Consider the following 19691-nt stretch of genomic DNA (forward strand, 5'->3'; position numbering starts at 1 on the left):
TTTATATGTCGCTTGTCATTTCTATTATGAACTATCAAGTAGTTACATATGAAAGGTAATATAATAAAATTCAGTTATTAAAACCAAATCAGAAAGCAGAAGAAAAAAATGGAAAGCCAATACCTGGTCAGAGGCAGGTTCCTCACATAGGTTTTGCCCCATTGCAGTGTTGTTCTCAAGTGCAGCACTCCCAGCTCTACACTTCTATGAGTCTATGATCTTCTCACATAGACAAGAATGTCAGCTGTTCTCTATTATGCTTAAAGGCAACAACTAGGCTAAAGACTAAATGTTCCTGGTGGTCCCTGTATCTAGAGTGGCACAGGAATTCTCTTTTTACCACTGAACATAAGGGAATTTTTCTGTAGACAGGATATCCACAGCCCATATGACAATCATCTGTGCCCATGCCATTATTTTGTTTTTATTTTTTATTTCATAACATTTATATTCCACTTGATTGTAAAAAAGAGTGATTTACAAAAAGAATAAAGTAATGAAATGTTCACTTTAAAATAGCTAAAAGCAACTATTTAAAAATGTCAAAAATATTTTTAAACCAATGATAAACTGCCACTTCTAGCCTGTGCCAACAAAATGCATCTTCCCAACCTCCCATCTGTTGTTCTGTCCTCAGCAGCTTTGAGGACAGAACTCAGTCAGCCCCACGCTGGGCTGGAAACTTTCCATGGCCTACATCTTTGAGAGAACAAAACAGAATATATAAAACAATACACAGCACTACTTCTTTTAAAGAAATTAAATAACACAGTGATGACAACAAAGCCGTATAAAAGCAAACAGTAAAAGATCACAACCAGTCATCTCTCTCCTGGGCACGTAACTGTAAAAGCTTTTGCTGGGATCTAAGAAACGGTTGGTATCCTTCAAGGGACTTGTGATGACCCTGTATAATCTTTAACCTTCAGATATGCTAACCTGACCTGATGTGCTGTTCAAACTGCTTTTGAAGCTTTGTTCAGTTTCAAAAGCTGTTTCTCAGTGATATGGAGGTGGGCAGGTTTGCTGTTTAAGTGGGAGGGGGAGTTGAAAGCCCCCATCTTGAAAAATCCCCTCTAAGCAGATGTCAGGAAGAAGGTTATAATCTAGCCACTACGGCTGGGCAATATCAGCTTTTCAACAATATCGCCAGCCAAACATCGGTTTGTCGATACACCATGGCACTGAAAAAGCAAGCTGCATTGGCCTGCACCAGGCACCTGGTGAAACAGCTCCCACCTTGGGACCTGGTTTCACCCAGGCACTCACAGTCTGGGGCAACACAGCTTGTTTGTACAACTCAGCTGGGGATCAGGAAGGTTCCCCCTCCCCAGCTGAGACAGCCCCGGTGCTCCCCCCACTCATGGGCAAGCGGGCAGAGCCAACTGCGCGCCCCTCAGCTGAGCAGCTTCATGAAGCCCCCACCAAAAGATGCAGAGGGAGGAACGAGCTGTATCGGCGCCTTGCCAATACAGCTTGTTTCTCCCTCTGCATCGGATGAGGGCAGAATGCTATCGTGGTTTCACTCAGCGATATATCGCTGGTGAAACAGCCACCGCTCCTGAGTCCCTCTGCTAGCAGCACCGCTGGCGGAAGGAATTCTAATGGATGCTACTAGCAGAGAGACTCGGGAGTGGTGGCTGTTTCACCAGTGATATACTGCTGAGTGAAGCCGACATCACATTCTGCTCCTCATATATCGCCCAGGCCTACTAGCCGCCTCTCTGACATTCTACATTTCTGTGTTGGAACTGCAAGTGGAGGAGCTTTCAATAAAATATCCCATCATTTGAAAGCAGCACTGCCTACCAAAGATCTAAAGCTACATGTTAAGTGAATTACAAATTACCTGGATCCCTACAGCCTGATCCTACCCATGTTTACTCCAAAGTCACACTTCAGGTGAACTTATTTCATGTATGTGTGCCTATGATTGCACCTCAAACCAAATTGCACAGGAAGCAAAACAAAGTTCAATTATCAGTTTGCTGTTTTCCTCCACCAGCATGCCAAATTGTGGATGAGCTTGTGACCTAATTTCCTCCAACAAGGACAGAAGATTGATGTTGGCATAAAACATTATATTATTCCCTACCACCACCCCTTTGGACACCTAAACTTACTTCAAAATATGGAGTTCAAATGCTTTCTTCCAGGTTTATAGACTAGCTGGTTCAATAAAAGGTATTGTATCAATTATGCTGCATTTTAGCTTCTTGAAAGGGTAGCTTTTAGTACCATACCAGAAGTTCTAAGTGTAAGTGTATTAATCTTACATTCTTTAATATATCCTAACATGTCATTTTAATTACCAATCTAGCAAAGTTTCACTGGATTAATTTAAAATCTTCAGCTTGATTCCCATTAAGTACATTTTAAATCAGAAGTGACTAGGCTGAATGAATTTGAACAAAAAGAGCCATAGACGGAGTTAAAAATATATATTTCTCCTCTTGGAATCTTGATACAGCCATTCTGGCTCTGCCAGATTCTAAATGATTCAAAAGGCTCTTGTGTTTAACCAGTCGAAACAGTTTAAGCGATAGCTGGCACAATTCAGACAGGCATAATTATTGTTTGTGACAGAGCCTAGCTCCGGAAGTCTAAAATGAACCCATGAATTACTGCACATGGGCCAGTCCTCTCAACTCCACTGAATGGTTTCTTTGACCCTTGAGGGGTAGCACTATGTGCTTGGACACTGGGCTGATGAGATAAATAAACATTTTTTTGAGGTGAGGGAGGGATCCTGCCCAAAATAAAACCTCACAGACTTAAGAGCAGACATGCTATATACAAACAAAAGGTCATAACACAATAAAACATGCATTATTAAATCTTGAAATTTTGACTTTGCAAAAAGGGACAAGATAGCATTTAGTGTCAAAACATTTTCTCCTTCCAAAATGTTTGCTGAGTGCAATGAAACTTACTTCCAAATAAGGGGAAGTGCAGTGAAATACTATGCATGACTGCTGAGAAATAATCCTGCTGAGTTTATAAGGATTTACTCCCAAGTATAGAAATTCAGCCTTAGTACATTAATTTGTACTATGGTTAACACCGGCCTGTTTTGCATGAAACTCTAAACCAGGAGTGGGGAACCTGTGGGCCTCCTGATGTTGCTGAACTATCAGCCCCAAGCAGCATGACCAGCGGTAGGCAGTGATGAGAGCTGCAGTCCATTAGCATCTGGTGGCCTTGCAGAAGAAAATGGGGCCTTCCAGGGCTGTTAGGTCCTTGGGACTCTCCCCAAGCCACACCCCTCAACAGCCCTGCTTTGTACCTCCAGTATTTTTCCTGCCTGGGATGTGTCCTTGAACTCTGATGCTTCTTGCTGTCTTAGATTGAAGATTGAGATGGATGTGTATAGAAACTAGCCTACTATAAAGGTAAAATTCACATGCTGTCAGGAGCCGGAGTCAGATGTAGGTCAGCGATAAAAAACACAATGTCAGGTAAGTTAATGCTTAATTCAAAGAAACCAAAACAGAGCAAGCCTAGTGATCCCGGCAACTCTTCCCAGCAAGTCTTGCCCCAGTGAGGAAGTTGCGAGGACTGAGTTCACTCCTCTCCAGGTTATTTCCCCAGCAATCTGAGACTGTGTCTGTGCACAATCAACTTCTGCTCTTTTGATTTCTCTGCGTGTTCTCGTAGACCAGGAGGGAGAGGTCGCAGCAGGAGGGGGAGACTCCCTGGATTCATCAGCAACCTCTACTCTCCCTCTTGACCACTCTCCCCTCTAGCCTCCACTTCAGAGTCAGTCGGAGCTGCTCTCTGCCACAGCTTCTAAACCCTGGGTTCACTAAACCTTGTCACCTCTTCTGCCACTGACACCTCCTCCTCCCAGTCTTCTCCTCCGTCTGACCACACATTGTCTTCCCACCACCAATCCCCTGGCTCGGAGCCTTCTTCCCTTGGGGGTTCCCTAGAGGGGTTCCCCGCACAACAACTCTGCATTCGGCCATTCCATGACAACTCATCTGTGCACTGCAGAAAAGGAGGAGAAAACAGACAGGTTCTTCTCTCTCAGCTGGGCTCCTGGGAAGGCCAGAATAAGAGAAAGACATACACGACATCTGGCTTTGCCAGGAATCCCATGCAAAATTAAAATGGTAGCATAACCAGCTCAGTGAGCAGTTTACTGGTTTCCAAGTCTTGGTGTTTGACTGGCCTCTGGCATCAGCCATAGCTGTTTCTTCCTCTTTGCTGTCCTGCTACTGATCTATGCATGTTACTCAGAAGTAAGCCCCACTGTATTTAATGGAGATTGTCAGAAAAATGTGCGTAATATTGTAGCCTTAAAAGCATATTTTGGGGGTGGGAGGGGCAGGCTTCTGGGTGATATTGAACATTAAACTCGCATTGTACGATACATTTTCCCTGCAGTATTTTTGCTTCATGAGAAAAACTGGAGTCTTTACATCTTTTTAAATTGAAAACATCTTCATAAGTCTTTTAACTGCTGACGACATTAATAAGGCCATTAAATGTAGCTTATCCCAATGAATTCTCTGTAGCTCGCCCAAAATAAATGTAACTACATTTCAAAATATTGACACAAGAGATATTGACTTCTTTTTTTTGGACAACAGAGGGAAGCCCACAGCAGGAAGCCATTTCGTTGCTTCCCTGAGATCCTGCTGTTTTTGTGAACCTCCAAAGAATGCTCAGTATATGTGGAAACAGACCAAAACAACGAAGTTGAGCAATCTGAACTTTGTGTAGTTTCATAGGAATCTCAATAGCAGGATTTACGTTTTGCAGATATGTCATGAAGAACAGTTCCCTTGCTTTCTTTGGTAATGCAAAAGCCTGCATAAGTTCAAGGCTTTCCTGAGTAAACAAGTGTGTATCTTGGCACATAGTCTAGCTAAAAATACTATCTTGTTAAAAGACTATATCCCCCTGTAGCTTGGTTGAATATACATATGTAAAGTACATCAGATTGCAAAATCCCCCACCATCAACTCTGGAAAGAGCATTCTTTCCCAAGTGTAAGGCTTTTTAGAGTTGAAGAAGGGGGTATAAATAACCTGTAAGTGAATGTAAAACATCTGTCATGGATGTTTTAGTTGAGATTCCTGCATTGCAGGGGGTTGGACTAGATGACGCTTGGGGGGGACCCCTTCCAACTCTGCAATTCTATGATTAAATCCTGCAATGTCCCTTAGCTATCCAGAAACCTTAGCTAGATTGGGTCCAAACCCAGTCTTGCAACAACATGCAGATTCCCTGTGAAGGGGCATTTATATCAGAATGTGTAAATAAGGTGTATGCTGCTGTCGGAGTGCAGGAAGCAGTTGCAGTGGGTGGTACGGAGGAATGAAGTATGTAGAAATGTGGACTGCTATCCAGCAAGGCTCACCTATCAGGCAAAATAGCAAGGGTGGTGGGGAGTTTCATCACATGGGTTGACATGTGGTTGGAATGGGCCAAATGCAGCAGAGAGGGTATTGGTCTATGCAGCAATCTCCCCGATTGGCTCAGCTATGTGTGCATATTCCTTACTTCCCAACAAGCGACAAAGCCACTAGAGGTTGTTACTGTCAGTGTCTACAGCTGCTATTGCACCTCTCTCTGGTTACTTGACGAATCTTTCTCTCCCTGGATAGAGCTTCAGGCTTTGTCCCAGGTAGATTGTGCACTGCTCTAGAGGCTATATAAGTGCGTTGTAGCTTGGGCTGCACTTCCTTGCTGTGTGAATTGTGCTCCAAAACAATGCTTGTGTGAAGCATGAAGGAGATTCAGACCACTGTCTGCAGGTAGCCCTGGGGACATTTTGCTACCTAAGTTACTGATGGATTTGGGGACACTGTGGTGTCTGCAATACAAGAATCAGTACTAGGTCTGTGCCCTCATTACAAATTCATTGGTTGTATCCGTATGTAGGCACTGTCACCAACAAAGGCCCTACTTGGTGGTGATTGCAGGGTCACTAGTTAAACTAGCTATTCAAGTGTTCATGCTGTTATATATTTTGTGTACATGGTGGAAAGCCAAAGCCAAGCAAATTCCACCACCTTTACACATAGTAAGAATTTATAAATTACAGCCAGATTAAAATAGCTACACTTAAGTCCCATTGCAACTGACTTATTCTGTATCTAGTTTCACAGGTGACCATCCTGGTATGGTTGTACCTTGGTTCTCAAACAGAACGCGTTCTGGGAGTCCATTTGACTCCCAGAACCATTCGAAAACCAAAGTGCGGCTTCCGATTGGCTTCAGGAGCGTCTTGCAGCCAATCAGAAGCTACGGAAGCCACACTGGACATTTGACTTAAGAAAATCGTTCAAAAACCGGAATACTCACTTCTGAGTTTTGATTGTTTGAGAGCCAATTTGTTCAGGAGCCAAGGCGCTTGAGATCCAAGGTACGAATGTACTGGTTTCCTGAAAATTCCTTCATGGAAGCACCCTCTGTGCAAAACCTGACAACATGACTGAGGTGGCAGTTTCTGTTTTATTTGTGAAGGAAGCAGGCTTGGCTGTACTTAGATAATTTTGCTTATTTACATACACACACCATGTTTGGTATAAAGTTTAATAAATTACAGGTCAAGCTTGAGTTTTCTGTTACAATAGTATAAAAAAACAAAGCTGCATAGAATAACCTACAAATAATTTGTACACATCCTTTGGATTTATAAGATACAAAGTTCACAGCTCTCTTCCAAGCATTAAGGAGTATAAAATACTGCTGTTGGTCTCAGTTTGTGTGAAATTTATATTGCTATTCACTGAATAAGCAATCTAATTACACTTATATAAGCTCACAAAAAGGAAGACCCATTTGCTTTCACTGTATTTGTGTAAAAATATACCAAGTGTTACAAAACTTTAAATTGATTGGATTAAAATAGCTAAAACTTATGTGAGTGAAAGAGTGAACTGATCACTGGGGAAAGAGGGTAGGATTCCTAACATTTGTAAACTTTGGAATGGAAAAGAATATGGTAAGAGGCTTTCAGAAGTGTATCTGAGATTTTTAAAAGTCTATCTAATACAGTACTGGAGAAGGTACATGTTGGTCCTCAATGCTCTGAGTTTTTAACAAGATTTTCTATAAAAAGTCAAAACATCAGTTCAAAGACTATTCAAATGTTTACAAAATACATATATAATTATTACTAATAATGTTTTACATGTCAGAACACTCCAGATGTCATTTCTTCCTTGCATGATCCCAAGCCACAGTTAATAGAAAGTTATTTTCCAACATGTGCAAACTGGAAAGACCCAGTTCACAAATTATACTGACATGGCCTGTCAAACATGCTTGAGGACGCCTTAAAATTTGTCGCACATGGCTTTCCTTAAAGGAGGATTCACACAATGTGTAACTCGGGTTGACAGCATGCCAGAAATAAATGGGCTGCAAAGTAGCTGAGCGTCTTTTCTTCAGCACAAGGCAGGAATGCACTTTAAGTTCCAATTAGACGCCGATGATCTCAGCTCTACTCCAGGGAACGGCTGTGTTCTTAGAAATATTCCTCCTCTTCATCAAAAAAGCCGTTTTCCAGAGCATATGCACAGTCTGCACTTGCTACAGCTTGGCAGGCACCTTTATATTCTTGAATTGACTCATAAAGGGAGTATAGTTGACATAATAATGACATATCTAGCTGCCGGAGACCAACCTTGTAGAAGAGAACACACACACACATATTAGTATTTATGGCTTAATTTTACTTCTAAAATGCTGGTGCTTGCACATTTTGCTCCCCACAATGACTTGTACCTGACAATTACACAATATGAGCAGGATAATTAAATTACGTGGGAGATTCCACCCTGCCGAAGTAAGGAAGAAGCAGCTGTGGGGGAAGCTGGAGTATGCAGGAAGCAGCGTGGCAAAACATTCCTGATGCTTAAGTCATGTTACCATGCCCTCTTTAATAGCAGAGCATCTGTGTAACCATAGGCTGATGCTGCATTAAGGAGAAACCAGATGTGATTAGCACAGACCTGTGTCAGAAGTGGCTCACTGCCAATTTCTTATAAAGTGGGGAAATAAATGTAGTTTTAGGTGCACCTTGGGCTGGTGGGAGAAGGGGGACTGAAACTCCCTCCTTTTTGTTTTTTACTCCACTGGGGGAAGGTTCAAGTCAGTGTGTCCCTATAGGAGAGAAGCAACTTCATGGGAACGAAAGCATGAATTGAGGAAACATTCAGTGTTCTCTCCCTCCTCCCTCGATATGCTTTGAATTCTACTTCATAGGAAATCAACAGAAGCCAATTCTGACCAACTGGTGCAGGGATGACTGCTGTATCAGGCCCAGCTCCACACTTTCATTTGATTGGTTGGCGGGGGGGGGGTTGTCTCTAGCCCTTGTAGAATGAAAATGATGAAGCAAAGTGTGTAGGTACCATTCAAATCAATCGCTATGTGAGATATGATACTATTCCTGCCTTTCAGTGGTCCCCCCCCCCCATGCATGAAGCAGAGCTCTGATTCACAAGTGCTCTTGAGAAATTAAGGGTCGATGGGAAAAGACTTCCACATTCATTTTGAAGCCATGTTGGGGTCTTTCTTCTCTAGTACTTATATGACTCAACTGTTCTCCAGAGACTGTCTGCTTCATTCTGAGGGTGCCTGTTCATCTTCCTTGGTAAATAAGTGGTTGTTGCACAAAGAAAATAATTGAGAAATCCAGGATTTTAGCATAGCTGTGATTGGGCAACAACATGTCTACCCCAAAGCAAAAAGTACCAGCAAAGAAAAGAGTCCATTCTCTTTTGAACTCTAGTTTATTTTTCCCCTGAGTATGCAAACTTTAAAAAATCCTACCAATGCAAATATAAATACAACCCATCATTACTCTATCCATATTGCCTCAGGGGGAGGGTGTGGTGAGGTTGGGAAAGTGTGGGTTATAGCATCCTTGCAAAAAAGTTGTGTTGCTGTGCTGATATTGCTTGGATAGCGGGGAGGCGGAAGATAATACCCTATGACAACCCTGCAGTGTAGCCCAGTGTATTCTAGTCTCGTAAAAGTGTGTGCTTGTTTTTACAGAAATGAAGCTGGGGAGGTGTAGCAGCAACATGGAAGGTGATTGCTTTTCCACTCATGGGGGGTGGGAAGGAAATGGGGATTCTTGAAAGCAAGGTGCTGCACTTAATACACTTAAATGAATATATTCATGTCAAAGGATCAACTACTCCTTTTTGCTTAAAAAGAAGAAAAGATGGCTGTTTCACCCTGGCTGGTAATATTGTTGTAGTTTTTACTAGGTATAAATAAATAGCTGTAACATTTGCTCCTAAAAGACACTCCTCTAAAACAATGTACGGTAATCTTTACCCAAGAATAGGCATCTGAACCAAAATAACTGTAAATTTAAAATCTCTTGTGACCCCCACTGCCAGCCGGCTGAAACACCATGTCTGGTCTTGTACTGAATGAGGTATTGCTAGCCTAAGATTAATTGATGACAGATATACAGTATCATAAGGGGTTTACAAATCATGGAAGATGAGTTCTTTGCATGGTTTAGGGTTAGCATTGAGGGAGAACTGAGCTTTTGTGCCTTTAACGGCTATGTGGCAAGCAGTAATTTAACAGGTTATGCCTTTCCTTATATAGAAATCCAGAACTTCCCCATCTCCATTCCTTACACCCCTCATATCTGTTCTGGGGGTTCCCAAAGCAAATTTGGGGAGTGTGGAGGGGGGAAAGAAATGGAGAAATATTTGCACTAATGGAAGCAGTCAGCTGGATACCACCCATTCTGTTGGACAGACATGTTATTCCTGTATGGCCCCCAATTTATCTTATGGTCCTCCACCCTACGAAAGAGAATGCAAATTTGCGTATGACACAAAACGTATGCAAATGTATGCCCTCTTTTGCAAGTAAGGCAAAATCCATAATCCACATGGGCCCAGAAAATCCTGAGTGGGCGTGTCTGCCCCTTGAAGAACACTCAGTTTGATGCTTGCTTGCTGTAGCACTTGTTGTGGAGGGCAGCCAGCTACTACAACAATTTCATCCTATTTACTCCCAGCTTTTCACACAAGCATTTTAAAAGAGAGCTCCATCAGAAGCTGGGTAGCTTAAAGTAAGGACAGGAATGAAGTACAAAGCCAGGTTGTTCTGAACGCTTAAATTCTTGAATTAAATACAGAAACTGCCCAAGGTATAACAAGAGTCTTTGAGCATTTTACAGAACTTCTTTCAGGGCTTACTTCATCATATATTACCTGCCTCCTTCCTTCCTACACAGTAATGGAGAACTGAATGAATGTGGGAGACAAGAGTACTTTGTATTATCTGCACTATGCCATAAATGTTCTTTTTAATGTATTTAACTTTTTGGTCCATAGGACTTCTGTTTTTTAGCCGTATGCAACTACCTTCAGCTTATACGGGCAGCTTTTCACAAGGACATTTAGGAAAATAATATGAATATAATCAAACACCTCACATCATTCATTCTTGCCTTTCACACAACTCATGCCAGGCTCCCCCCCCCGCCCAGCCCCGAAGTAGAGAAAGAAAAATAGCATAGGCATTGCAGTGTCCAAGATCATAGCACATTATTTCATTCTGCATTTCAAAAATGATATTACTACCAGAAATTAAGTTTTCTTTTTTCCCCCTTAAGGTGGATCTAGTGATGACTTCTCATTTGCCCTTCAAAGCAAAACACTCACCTCCCACTAATGGGCAAAACTAACTTGCAAGGCTAGCCGTGTTACAGTTCAACTAGTTATTCATAAGGAAAACAGAAATGAATCATACATAAACAACAACTGCAGGTATTTTTGGGGTTGGCAAGATTAAGAATTATAAGTAAAAGTGGGCAAAGGATGAGCAAGACAAATATGCAGGCTAGGTATCATCAGAAAAGCAATCTAAACAATTGGGTTTATATCTCTTACCAGAACATACAATTTCATTTTCTATCCAAAAGATACAAGTAAGATTTATGGTGGAGGGTGTGATACCATCTAATTAGGGTTTGTTTTTTACCTTTGAGATATAATCTCGACATTAAATAGAAACCACACAGCCAGGCTCCAGATTCCATAAATATACCGTCTGACTAGCAATGGCATTAGTGAAGTCAGGAATATCTACAGTTTCAAATTGTAGTAGACAAACTTACAGTAATAAGCTATGCACCATGTACTGCAGATGAGAGGGGTGTCAAAATGCCAGTCGGTTTCTTTGCACTAGCTGATGATAAACAGTGATGATGGGGATTGACACTGGCATAGTACCAGGCTTACGGGGTGCAATTCCACCAGCAGAGTGATAAAAAATGGGCAGTGTGTCAGGAGGAGGAACAACAGGTTTTCAAAGCTTCCCCAAGCTTGGCTGTGTGTAAATTAAAAACATTCCTACTGAAGCTAATGGAGAGCTAAAATCCACTGCCCCAGCTCCTCTTACTCTGTTTACACACCCACCACCTGGTATCTCCATTCCTCCTACCATGCAAAAGATCTCTTTTCTTTCTCACAAAGGCACTCTTTCCCCATCAGGGGCTGAACGGTTGCCAAGGGGAGGCCAAAGGTTCACCATGCAAAAGTGAGGCTGGGTGATATGCCAGGAATGCCCATCCTTCCTGTATGTTTTCCTGTCCAAAGGCTGATCTCCGGCCCATGTGCATGGTGCAAGGGCACCTGCAGGGATCCCAGTTATGGGATTTGGACTGGACGCACCAGAGTGGTTCACAGTGGTAAGGGCACTCTAGTATGTGTTTGCAGCGCTGCATCTTATCTGTGTGGTTGGGCAAGGTGATGTTGATGTTTCACCATCACCACACATAATTTCTTCCTTGTGCAGCGAAGCTGAGGGTGTCATCAGTATGCAACATTGTGATTGGTGGGCACTGTCATGAATGCAAAGAGGACATGTGTAAGAGAAGGTGTCTGACTCTAATACTCTGTATTTTAAAGTGATACTTTGCTGTTTTTTGAAGGGAGTTTACAGGATCCTAACATACAGTGTGCCATACGTACACCACATATGGCCAGAGCTAGACAATGCTATGATGCTTTCATGTTCTGTTTCCAAGGACCATGTGCAGATTGATAGCAGTATCCCACAAATACTGCAAAGAGAAAATACCTTTTAATCACATCTTAAAATAGCCAGATTTAGAGTGATCACATGCTGTGCGTATTCATGAGCTGACATCCTAATTCTACGAAAACTTGTCAACCATTGCAACTTCCTTCCTACAGCAGGAAAAAAGATAGCTCCAGATTACTTAATCAGGGGTGTGCCAGACAGGCATAGATCCCTGCTGCCTTTGGAAGTTTCATGTTACCAATCCAAAGGAAAAGTTTTGCATACCTAATAATTCAGTCATGTTTCACTAAGAGCAATGTTGCTTGTTTAACCTGAAGCTTTTGTCTCATGAAAGGCATATGTGTACCACTTAAAATGGGAAAACCTTTTAGATTGCGGGTTTTGCAAAAGCTTTTCTGGGACAACGAAAGGATTCATTCTTAACTTGATTTATAGGTTTATAAGACAAAAAGCCATGCTTGATATTCAAAATGAATCTAGCCCATACTTTGTTTGCTTACATGATCTGCTAGTGTAACAATATTTGAAGCACTTCAGTTTTTAGTCGCATTTAAAAACCAATGTGAATCTGCTGCTGTAAGCAATCTGGTGCACAGCCCAAGTACCAATCTTGTGCAAAGTAAAAGCCCATTAAGCCAATTAACCTACATTTCAGAAGACAAGTCAAAGGTGGGAAAGAAGCAGCCTGCTTACTAGAAGTCACATTCCAGTTTCTGAAACAGAACAAAACACTTCTGATCCAAATAGTGAATATAAAGAACAGGTGTGTGCTTGTACAATATGCACCTATGACTAGAGCGCATAATGAAAAATTAGTTCTAACTGAAAGAATTTGTAGAGGAACTGAAAGAATGAACAAGATCATTTTTAGAGAAAATAGCTTTTAAGTACGGTACTTTATTTTAGAAGGAAACAAAGAGAAGGACAGAATGAGAAAAGAGTTTTAAAAGGGAAGATAATAGTGACATACTTCAGATGCTATCAAGGTGGTTTTTGTTTTTTTTTTTTGTTTGCCAATCTTTTGATTTGAGTTTCTTTTTCTTTTTCTCTCTCACATGAGGAATGTTTCAGTCACAATCCCTAGACAGGTCTTGCATCCATTAACTGCAACTTGGGTAACCATCACAGGCTTAGGCCCAAAGAATTGCACAACTAGCTCTATGCATCTTTTGGGTTTATCATTCTAGAATGGCAGCCCCCACCCCACCCCCCTTTACCTCCTGGCAATTCTCCATTTGAACTCCTCAGTTTCACAACTGTTCAAAGGGTAAATAAATAAGTATACAAATTCCACAGGGTCTGCCCAAGGTCTTCAGCACAGCTAAGGTAGCCATAGTGATTAATAAGCAAAACAGCTTCCAGTTTCCACCTTTATCGCTTTTAAATCTATCTAAAAATAGATTTTATATCTTTATCCCTAAAAAATGTGTATATACGGCCTTTTGGACATATGAGGGAGCCCCAAATGCAATTTACAAGAATTAAAAACTCTACAACTAAAAACAGTATTAAAGAAAGAAGAGAGCAAAAAAACGAGTCTGCAACAGGTAAACACTAAGGGCTTGGTGGAAAGGTGTCTTACTGCACATTCCTAACCATAGCTCCCCAGAATTGAATGGTGCTTACTGATGGGCATAGTCAGGATTTGGGGGTGGCAGGCCTTTCGTGGGGGGGGGGGCAGAACCTCCGTTTTTTGTTGTTGATTGGGGGCAGCTGACCCCCCCAGTGCTTTTCTTCTAAAAAAATGTTTAGGGGTACTGTACTCTCATTTTCCTACTCATATTGAAAAACTGCCCCTCAATGAGGCCAAACTTAGATTCACAAAATGTTTAGGGGGTATGCCTACCCCTGCGTTCCCCCCCAGAAAAAAGCACTGGCCACACCCATGTGCTTACTCACAGGCAAGGGCTTAGGACTTGCCCCCTCAGCTGCCCACCTAAAAGAGGCCAATCTCACTTCCTTTTGGGAAGCAGATCCAGCAACTGGGGTGCTGCCACCTCTTGCTATCGCAGTAGAGAAGAGCATTTGCCTTTTTCTGCGCAAGGAGCTGGGATGAAAACTCGAATCCTGCCTGCCACAAACAAAAGGTTTCCTTTCCACCGTGTGCATCGTACCGGCATGCGCGCGAGGGGAGCAGAAATCGCCAGCAGCCTCCCGGCGCCGGAATTGAACTCTGCACGCGCTCAGAGGCGAGCCAGGTCCCGGGACTCAAAACTGAGCAGTTTTAAAAAGGGGGTGGGGCGGAAGACTTGCACCAAGCACAAACCCGCAAAAAAAAGAAGCAGCAAAAACTGGCGGGTGCTCACCATCTCTTTCCGCAGCAAGGCCAAAGCGGCGTCCAGGTTGGGAGGCTTGGGCGGCCGCGGGGATCCCCTTCCCCCTCCGCCGCCTCCGCTGCGGCTCAGCTCGTCCTGGATGCGGGACTTCTGCGCGTAGAGCCGCTCCAGATCCCGCCAGCGCCCGCCTGCTCCGCCCGGGCCGACCCCGCTCGAAGAAGAATTCAACAAGCCGCTCAGGCTCTTGGGCAGGGGAGGCAATCCAGACCCGCCGCCGCCGCCTCCGGGCAGCCCCGACCCACTCATGGCACCCGGCGGCGCAAGGCGGCCAGCCGGTCCCCTCAGCCCAGCTGAGCTAAGTCTGCCGCGAAAGAAAACAAGAGCCGCCTCCGCCTCCTTCCCTCGCAGAGAAAGGCTCTCTTCTGTTCGGCTCCGCTCGGGTCCCGCCTCCCTTCTGCCGGCCCCGCTCGGCCCGCCCTCGCAACAGGGACAGGCCGTGAAAGGGAGAAAGAGGCGGGCTCAGGGCGGGCCCGAGAAGGAGGGAAGAAGGCACAATAGACGCAAAATGGTATCCGAAACACCTCGGGGAGTGCGCGGCGGCGGCGGCTGCCGGGAGGGGTTCGCTTTCTTCAGCTAGTCATAAAGCGGAGGGAGCGAGGAAGGGGGGCTATTCGGGGCTGCTGAGGAGGAATAGCTTAGCAAGAGAGTGCAGTTTAAAAAAAAGAAGGGGGGAAAGGCAGTTTGGTCCAAGGTAAATTAAGAGCTGTCGTAAATAAATTAAGAAGGCAGTTTGGTCTAAGGCAGTGGTTCCAAACCTTTTTTCGCCATGCCCCACCTAAGCATCTCTAAAATCCTGATCCCACCCCCGACATGTAATTCTTACTATTCAAAAAGTGAACTTCTATTCACAGGGAGGAAGGCTAAAAGGCCATTAACTGTTAATAACTCATTCTCGAATTGCCCTCCTTAAAAATCAAATTGCCCCCCTTTGGGAAGTGTGACCGACGTTGGGAACCACGGGTCTGAGGTAAATTAAGAGCTGTGAGGGCGGGGAATGTGAATGTGAAACGTTTTCTTCTTATTATTTTTTACGTTTCAACAAGGTGGCTCACGTGTTATTTTGTAAGGACAAAATAAAATATGGGCCAGGCAGGTCCGAAGTAAAAGATGAGAGAAAGGTGTGGGAGGGGGGGTTGAAATATCTAAGGCAACCTTTCTTAATCTTCGCCCCCTCAAGATAATTTGGACTAGAAACTCGCATCTGATCCAGCTACATCTGCAGGGGAAGGTTGGGGAAGATTAATTTCTAAAGTGTTATCCTGCGCAGGGATAGCAGCTCTTTCTCTTCAGCGGAGGGGCATGCAGCACTGATAAAAAAAATCTTCAGTTGGGCATATCTGAGGTAAATCAAAAGGGGATGAGGTGGGGAGGAATATAAATTAGATGTAATGGTACCAAAAACACATGAAGGTGATAAGTGAGTAGCTACTTTCCTTTAGCAAGGATTCCTTTAGAAGTTGGGATTGTGGGAGAGGGGGGAAGAAATAAAACAAAACAGGTGTTGCCTGTGTGCATATGGGTAATGTTATATATGCATTATGCCTTGAGTATTGATGTGTGAATAAATAAACAATACAGTAACATCTAATATAAATAATCAAACAAAGCAAACAAATAATGCTAAATAAATGAATGAATGGTGCTGGGAGAAAGGGGATTATTCCAAGTTGACTATTCCATTAGAAGGGAGTGTTTGAAGCAGGGCATGCTGTGGGTAAGAAATTAAAGTATGTTGCCTTTGACAAAGCAACATGCAATGCTCCAACTAAAATTGTAGAAAAGAAGCAATTACATCTGCTTCAGGGAAATAAAAGGGCAAGTGTGACTCTGAATCTTTTTACGCACATTTAGCGTTCAGTTGTAAGTATGTGAAGCAGGACCCAACTTTCTTTTCTTTTAAAGATACCATGTTGCATCATCTTTCTACCACATGGACACTGTCACATTTGCTGACTAATCCCACAATTAGGATGTGAGAAACTTCCTGATAAATTAGGCTGAGCCATGCCATTGTTCTACTAGCCAAGGACTGCCTAATTTGGCAGCAGCTGTCCAAGGTAAGGCAAGTGAAAATATCTGTATACTGTATTATTTAAAGTAGTTGAATGTGGTACCATATCATCCAAGTTTAAATTGTTTATGTTTGGCCCTGTTTTGCTACTTGAGATTCCCCAGCCTGTTTGAAAGCAGCAAATTACTAAACATGGGAAACTTTTCTGAAATAAAAAGGTATTAAGAAAAGATCTAAACAGAAAATGAAAGGGAGCTAGTAAATCTTTATGGCTTTCCACTATTTTGGCATCACCACTGAAAAAGCTTTTTAAATTGTTAGCTGAAATTGTTTTTAATTTGTTGCGTTGCTTTAAAATCTGCTGTATTTACTCATTATTTTTTTAATTTTAAATGTAAACTGTAATATGATAAAATTCAAAAATACTTACAACAAATAATTTTGAATTAGGTCACTGAAAGCAATCCCAGAGACAACAGTGTCAATGTTCAGTCACAGGAAACAAAGGAAACAGGATTTCAATGACACATTTGGAGCCCAGATGTTTTGGCGCATGAAATAGATAAAAGTTCAGGAAACTGTTTTCTAGGCTGAGTAAAATATGCATGCAGCAGCATAGTACTTTCATAAGTGGGCATTTCAGTGTACCTAAATGAGCAGCTAGATTGAATGGATATTGTGAAAGGAATAGTGATGAAAATGGAAAGAATATGCAAGATAATAGAAAAAAGTGAAGGTGAAGCCAAGTTTGTTGTTTGATGTTTGTGTCTCATCCCAAGGTGAGATATGTTAGCAATTTCCTCAGATTTTCTGGAGGCAAAATGCTTTATGCAAACCATTTCCTTCCCTGTGCCACCACTATTCTAAGCATGACTCTAGCCTATTTTATCTATTCCATCTTTAACAATATTCATCAATGCTACATCTGCATTGACAGAGTGCCCCACCATTATATCTGAGGCTTCGTGCAGCTGTATCTGTCACCTAGTGTTGTGCAGGCATAGTGGGGCTTCCAATATATCACATTACCTCTCATCTAGTGTAACAAGTATAGGACTGCATCCATAGTGCATCAAATGAGCATGTGGATTGGCTGTTAATATAAATACATTTGTATTACCATTTTTGGTCCAAGACATAACCTTGATGCAACCTATACAATTCTATGTGTTGTATTCATTCCTACAACTCAGACTTAGTTGCTACAACTGCTTCAGAGCAGAAAAATAACAACTGCCCACAGAGCAACTGAGTTTTCTCATTCCCTTCAGAGCTTTAAACTAAATCCTGAGAGGGATGGAGATGATATTACAGATAACAGGGAAGCACCTGAAACTGGGGATAATAGCTTCATTGATGCACAGGAAACTAAGGCAGTGCTACAGAAACCTGATAAATGGCAAGAAACTACAAGAAGGAAATAGCAGGAAGGAAATGGTTTCAGTTGTTTCTACCAATGCACAGAGTATGGGAAACAAGCAGGACGAATTTGAGCTCTCAATACAGTGTGGCAAATATGACCTAATAGGCATTACTGGAATGTAGAAATGGTAAGGTATATATCAGAACAAACAGACCAAACAGGAAGGGAGGAGTAGCAGCATTATATGTAAAGGATGTGTACACTTGTGAAGAGATCCATGACTTGGAGTATGGAAGGCAGATTGTGGGTATATGGGTAACATTTGTAGGAGAAGGAAACAACACTAGCCTTACTGTGGGTGTCTGCTATAAACCTCCAAGCCAGACTGAAGCCTTCCTGGAGCAGATTACCTAACATTCAAAAAGGGGAGATATAGTAGTTTGGGAGACTTCAACTACCCCATATCTGTTGGAACACAAACTATGCCAAGAATTCCTTCATTGCCTCACTGACAATTTCATTTCCCAAAAGGTGGGAGAAGCGACAAGGGAATAATCTATCTTGGACCTGGTTCTCACCAACAGGGGAGACTAATAAAGTTCTCTGATAAAGTGGAAGTACTAGGAATCTTCGGAGGAAGTAATCATGTGCTACTGGGTTTCATTATACAAGGGCAGGGGGAAGCTGAGTGCAGTCGGACATTGTCATGGTCTGGCTGGATGCAGAGAAGTAATGGGCGGCACTAGCTGGGGAACTCCCAAGGGAACCTCCAGGCAAAGAAAGCTCAGAGCCAGGGGATTGGTGGTTGGAGAAGACGCGGAGGAGGAGGTGTCAGAAGCTGAAGAGGTAACAGGGTTTAGTGAACAGGAAGAGGCTCTGGCAGAGTGCAGTTGTGACTTCTGATGTAGAAGCAAAGGGGGGGGGGTCAAAAGGCTGAATGAATGCAGGCTGCTGAATAAGCCAGAGTATCTCCCTGCTGTGACCCCCCCACCCCCATCTCCCAAAACACACAGAAAAAAGAAGAGGGCAGAGCAAAGAGAGGCAAGATGCCAGAGCCTTAGGCTGCTGGGGAAGGAACCAGGGGAGGAATCTTAGAAAGACTTACTGGGAAGAGTTGCTGTGATCACTACGCCTGCACTGTTTTTGTTTATTTCAATAAAGAGTTAACTTCACTGACACCAGTGGTTTTTTTTATTGCTGATCTCTGACTCTGGCTCATGACAGCTATGTACTCTGGAGATATGATAGCCATCTTCAAATATTTGAAGGGCTGTCACATGGAAGATGAAGCAAGCTTGTTTTCTCCTGCTCCAGAGGCTAGGATCCCAACCAATGACTTCAAGTTAAAAGAAAGGAGATTCCGACTAAACATCAGGAAGAACTTTTTTATGGTAAAAGCTGTTCAACAGTAGAATGGACTCCCTCGGAAGGTGCTGGACATTCGTTGCAGGTTTTTAAGCAGAAGTTGGATAGCCATCTGTCATCGATGCTTTAGCATTGCAAGGGGTTGGTCTAGATGACTTTCCAGATCCCTTTCAACTCTACAGTTCTATGATTCTATGATGTAGTATAATTTCTGTCCAGACATAATTACCCTCTCCATTTCCGCAGTCTCACTTTACACAAATGAAAGTCACTGGCAGATGCAGGGAAGTGCTCAAGATAACTCTGTCAGGAAACAGGACATTGTTTACAAAGTGGGAGCAGGATAATTCAGCACATTTTCTGAGGAAGTCCCGGCTTCTAAGGTGCATTTCTACCCTAAGAGTATTTATGTTATCAATTCAAGCACAACAGTTCTTAGTGGTTTTTAATCTGGTGGTACATACCTATTTTTGCATGTCACTAACCAAGAACTAGAGTGAAAGATGAAGGCTTTATCATCATGATCATAAATGGCTCCTGCCAGTCCAGTGGTATACCCAATGTGGTGTGGGTA

General features: G+C 42.7%; 1 protein-coding gene and 1 long non-coding RNA gene across 2 annotated transcripts; one reads left to right on the plus strand and one right to left on the minus strand.

Moving 5' to 3' along the window:
• Positions 1-6532: 6532 nt before the first annotated feature.
• Positions 6533-14624, minus strand: FAM89A (family with sequence similarity 89 member A; the record flags this gene model as incomplete). Its single annotated transcript, XM_083434321.1, has 2 exons — positions 6533-7642; positions 14349-14624. 2 exons carry the CDS (start codon positions 14622-14624, stop codon positions 7484-7486), a joined length of 435 nt encoding a protein of 144 aa, XP_083290447.1. The 3' UTR covers positions 6533-7483.
• A 336-nt stretch (positions 14625-14960) lies between these two features.
• Positions 14961-18928, plus strand: LOC310674701. Its single transcript, XR_014509715.1, has 3 exons — positions 14961-15069; positions 16281-16435; positions 16840-18928. It is a non-coding gene; the product is annotated as an uncharacterized lncRNA (long non-coding RNA).
• Positions 18929-19691: the final 763 nt, after the last annotated feature.

The sequence above is a fragment of the Podarcis tiliguerta genome (genome assembly GCF_965153285.1).
Source record: "Podarcis tiliguerta genome assembly, chromosome: 3".
Lineage (NCBI taxonomy): Eukaryota > Metazoa > Chordata > Lepidosauria > Squamata > Lacertidae > Podarcis > Podarcis tiliguerta.